Source organism: Palaemon carinicauda, chromosome 3 (genome assembly GCF_036898095.1).
Source record: "Palaemon carinicauda isolate YSFRI2023 chromosome 3, ASM3689809v2, whole genome shotgun sequence".
In the NCBI taxonomy this organism is placed as follows: domain Eukaryota; kingdom Metazoa; phylum Arthropoda; class Malacostraca; order Decapoda; family Palaemonidae; genus Palaemon; species Palaemon carinicauda.
Genome location: NC_090727.1, coordinates 49,078,506 through 49,083,505, shown reverse-complemented (window position 1 = coordinate 49,083,505; position 5,000 = coordinate 49,078,506). Strand labels below are relative to the sequence as shown.

Below are 5,000 nucleotides of genomic sequence, written 5' to 3'. Positions count from 1 at the left end.
CTATGATTTATGTGCTTCTTCGGTTTTCTAGATGTTTAGCTGGAAGAAATGACGAAAAATGGCACAAACAAAATGGTTCCGACCCAGAAATGTATTTAACAATCTTAACGAATCTTTGGAAAGAGACAGCCCACAATCTGAAAATAGACAGAGCAAAATGTTCTGTCATAATAAATAGAATATATGAACTTACAAAAAAACTTCAAAAGGGCTTAAAACTTGTCGTGCTCCGGGATATAGTAAACACTGAGGATAAAGAGGAAATCGAAAGAGAAATGGACAGAGTTTTTGATGATACCCGACAGAGGATTGGTGAGATAGGAAAAGGATATCTAGGAACCGAGGTCTTTGATGATTATCAAAGCGAAATTGACCTCGCAAAAAAGATGAGGTTATTGGAAGAGGAAGGCTTCCCTTGTTTGAAGAACCATCTTGAAAAATTGAAAAGCATTAATCCTCTCAACCTGATAACAGGAACCTCTTCTAACCCCAACATACCAGTAGAGAAGATTTACACAGAAATGAAGCTAGAAGAGGAAAGTGGCCCCTGTAGTGTTCCTATAGAGGAGATACTGAATCACGTACCTCATGACAATCCCAGTCAACTCTTACTGATCAAGGGAATGGCAGGTATGGGGAAAACCACACTGCTCAAGATGATCATTTCTGACTGGCTCAGTAAGAAGGATGACATCGAAGGCCTTAATGACTATGACATACTTTTGTGTGTAGAATGCAGGGATTCCACTGAATCTTTCAAAGACTTGTTAGTGGCGTATTTTGGAGACGTTCACCAGAGATTCCGAGATAATGAAATTATTGATGTGTGTTTGGCTTACAAATGTCTACTCATCATAGATGGGTATGACGAGTTGAATGATAAATCATCAAAATTATTCCAAGATGTTTTGACACTGAAGAAATCCAGCAACCTTAGTGTTATTGTGACAACCAGACCTGAATTTGAGGAGAGATTCAACAATCAAGTGAAATCTGATTACACAACTGTGTCTACAATTAGTCTTGAGGGAATTCCAAAGGAGAAGAGAGAAGAGTTTGTATGCAAGTATTATGCAGTATTGGGGTCAGCCAATTCTCCTTTGCAATCATTAGAGGAATTGTTGCAGTATCTGAGGAAAACAAAGCACACTATGCATGAGGTGTGGGGACTACCCTTAAATCTCGCTTTTGTAACAGTTCTGTGGATGATTAAACCAGGTATTATAAGCAACATCACCACTGAAGCTGAGCTCTACTGGCAATTTTACCTTTTGTCTCTCTCAAAGTTAATGGAGCGTTTAGCAAAAAACCTGCACACAGCTCACTTACCACTGAGTGTCTTAAATGATAGAGTTGAGCAGTTTATTGAAAAACTATGTTGTGAATCATTCAAAGCATTACAAAATGATGAAATCAATATTCCAGAATCCACCATCAATAATTTGTCTGCCTTTTGTCATAGTTTGGGAATGCCAGCCGAAGAGCTAATTGGCGCCTTCCTGAAGAAAGTGACCACTTCCCAAAGCTCCTTTCATTACAGTTTCCCGGATAAAGGGATGATGGAATTCATGGCAGCTCTTTATTTCCGTATGAAGGTGACAAATCAATGCTGGGACCAATCTGTAGACACGGCCACACTTACAAAGATCTTTGAAAGTCATCATGGAGGGAGTCTCCCCAAAAGGTTTCACAAATATCAAAATATGCTGATACAGATGATCAGCCTGTTCCATGTGGGTGACGGGGACGAGATGAAGGTGTCAGAAGATGCCAAGATTGAGGCACTGGAACTCCTAGTAAGGTCGGGAGTGAACAACAGACTCTCCGTGCTAATAGTCTTGAAGAATATCAAATGTGATAATTTTTCTTCGAGATGGATAGCACAGAGGTTCAAGTTGTTTTATAGTTACACCGAAATTGAAGATCATACAATTGATGCGTACATTGCCCTTCTTAGAGCCACAGATCCCCCTCTCCCAAACAGAGAGAGAATTAATCTCATAATATACCTTTATGACGCTCATAGGTTAGTTGAACTGCAAAGGCAACTTTGCCGGCATCATATCAACCCATCAGAAATACGTCTATTGAAACATTTCCGAGGAGATTCAGAGCCGAATGTAGAAGAGAGAGAGTCAATCAAGAATCTACTCACAAATGAGTAAGTTATTATTATTTCACAGTTATTTGGAATATTACAATATCTATATAATAATCAATTATCTTTGACAATACACTGGTACATGATCATACACACAAACATATGTACATGCACACATATATAGGCCTACTGATAAAGAGAGAGAGAGAGAGAGAGAGAGAGAGAGAGAGAGAGAGAGAGAGAGAGAGAGAGAGAGAGAGAGAGAGAGAGAGAAACTCATATCTCTTCGTATAATAATCAACTTAAGTCTTGTAAACAATATATTTTATATTGTCAGTATCATCATTATCATCATTGTCACAATTAGACTCATAATAAGTCGGCTAAACATAAAAAAGTCCCGATTTTAATTTCTCATTTTTCGTTGATATTAATTTCCATATTCTACGAAATTAGTCTTTTTTAATTTTCCTTTTTGTCATCATCATCATCATCATCATCGTCAACTTGATGATAAAATTCCCAATCAAATCCAATAACTATTTCTTTCTTTTCTTTTCTTCTCTTTGGAACAGTTGTGAGGATTACCAAGGCATCTGGGACCCAACGTTCCATATCCCTCCAAATATTAAACGACTCTCTATGAGGACGCCTAAGTTAAACCAACTTAGCTTCGACGCCTTCTGTCAATCTTTGGAAAAGACAAAAGAGATTGAAATTGGTATTATAGGTAGGTAAGAAAGACAGAGTTTTCTCTGTTTCTTTCCTTTGATGGGGCATTATAATACCTCGCCTCCTTTCCCTCATCCTGTCATTCATTGTGAATATCGTTGTCATTATTATCAATATTATTGTTAACATCATTATTATCAACATTATTACTCTAAGGATGTGGAACATTATATTCAGAGGTCTCAGTCAGGTTTTGTTTTTACAAAAAGGGAAATATTGTTTTCATCTGATTTTTAGTTGATATAAAAGCTTTCAATGTTAAGTTTTAATTTCTTTCCTTCCTTATATTAAAAGGAAATGTCTCATTTCTATGGCGTTGATTTAATTATTAATGATAGAAATGAATCATTGTGATCATGATTGTAATGAATAGGAAACTAAGGCGGCTCCTCCTGACTCCGCCTCCTTCCCGCGCTGATTGGTTCTCTACAAGGATGTGGGCGGAGTTACCAGAACGGGAGAACTAATCAGCAAAAGGGGATTTGAAAACGTTTCTTTTGACCAATGATATTGTGACAGTCAAATAAAGCTGAGTTGTTATTGGCTGAGGTGATTTAGATAGTGCATAATGTGAGGGTTTCATGAGGAGACTGATGACATACTTTATGCGAGCCGCTGCAATGCTCGCGTGCACGCACACACACACACACACACTGACTCCCGCACGCAAACGCACACGCACAAGCACACGCACACATTAACGCAACCTCAAAGAGACACAGGGAGACATTGCTCTACTGTGTTTAGTCCTTTTGCCTCTAAATTCGTTGCTGCAGTTATTATTATTATTATTCCCATTTGACCTTTTCCTTTAGAATCTTAAGAAAGAAACACATAGAAAATGTTCAGTTTTGATTATCCTTTTTCTCAACGTTCTTCTTCCTCCTCTTCTTTTTCTTTCTCTTTCAGTTATTCGCTTCAGTGTCAACGACGTCAGCAGCGTCAGTCGCCCCATCCCTTTCTTGAAGGAGGATGCACTTGTCTGTGTCGATGTCTGGGACGTCAAGGAAGAAGACACCGAGAAGGTTGGGGACATCCTTCGGACATTGCAACCACGGGATGCAAGGAGGTGAGGATCACATCATTCCTCAAGAGAGAGAGAGAGAGAGAGAGAGAGAGAGAGAGAGAGAGAGAGAGAGAGAGAGTATTATTGTGATACACACACACACACACACACACATATATATATATATATATATATATATATATATATATATATATATATATATATATATATATATATATATATATATATATGTGTGTGTGTGTGTCAGTGTGTGTGTGTGTGTGTGTCAGTGTGTGTGTGTGTGTGTAGAAATCCTGAAAGCTGATATGTGATGAATATAAAATGTATTATAGCCACGAAAGGAAAAATGAATAGAACTCATTTTCCTGTGCATTAAAAAGTGTAAATTTAGTTTTAATGGAGATTACTATGAACGAGTTTTAGGTATGGCTATGGGTAATCCTTTGTCCTCACTTTTATCCAACATATATATGGAATTTTTGAATCTAGATTAATTCCTTCAGTGTGGTCTGCCCAAATTGTGTGGTATCGATATGTTGATGATGTTCTAGGTATTTTAGAAGAAAATTTTAATCTTGAAGGATTTGTTTCAATTATTAATTCATTAGTACCATCTATAAAATTTACTAAAGAAAATGAAGAAAATAACCGTATCCCATTTTTAGATAAATTTAAGTTTTCCATATATAGAAAGCCTACAAATAATTTTTCATGTGTACATTTTTACTCTGGTCACTCTAAAAATATCAAGCATTCAGTTTTTTCCTCCATGTACCATAGGGCATTGAGAATTTGTAGCCCAGATTACATTGAGGACGAGTTCACTAAAATAGAAAAAATTGCAACAGATCTTTGTTATCCCAAATATTTCTTAGAAAAATGTATGAATAAGGCTAAGAAAACATTTTAGTGTCCAATTAGAGAGGAAGGAAACAATTAATAATATGCTTTGTTTGCCATTTCATGTTTGTTTTTTAGATGTTATACCCCTTTTGAAAAAACTAGACAATGCTGTAGTGTTTAAATATAATTGTACATTAAAAAACACGTTAATTAAGAATAGTTCTGGAAATGATAATAATGTAATATATAGCATTCCTTGTTCAGAGTGTAACCTATTTTATGTTGGCCAAACATCAA

At 36.5% G+C, this 5,000-nt stretch overlaps 1 protein-coding gene across 1 annotated transcript in view; it reads left to right on the top strand.

Annotated features, from left to right (window-relative positions):
* Positions 1–5,000, top strand: part of LOC137638858 (uncharacterized) — a 16,808-nt gene that overhangs the window by 9,017 nt on the left and 2,791 nt on the right. The window contains exons 3-5 of the mRNA XM_068371270.1: positions 1–2,161; positions 2,677–2,831; positions 3,743–3,902. The exon at positions 1–2,161 is cut by the window's left edge and continues 257 nt beyond it. Of these exons, the coding sequence (XP_068227371.1) occupies positions 1–2,161; positions 2,677–2,831; positions 3,743–3,902 (2,476 nt within the window). The remainder of the gene's footprint in view (positions 2,162–2,676; positions 2,832–3,742; positions 3,903–5,000) is intronic.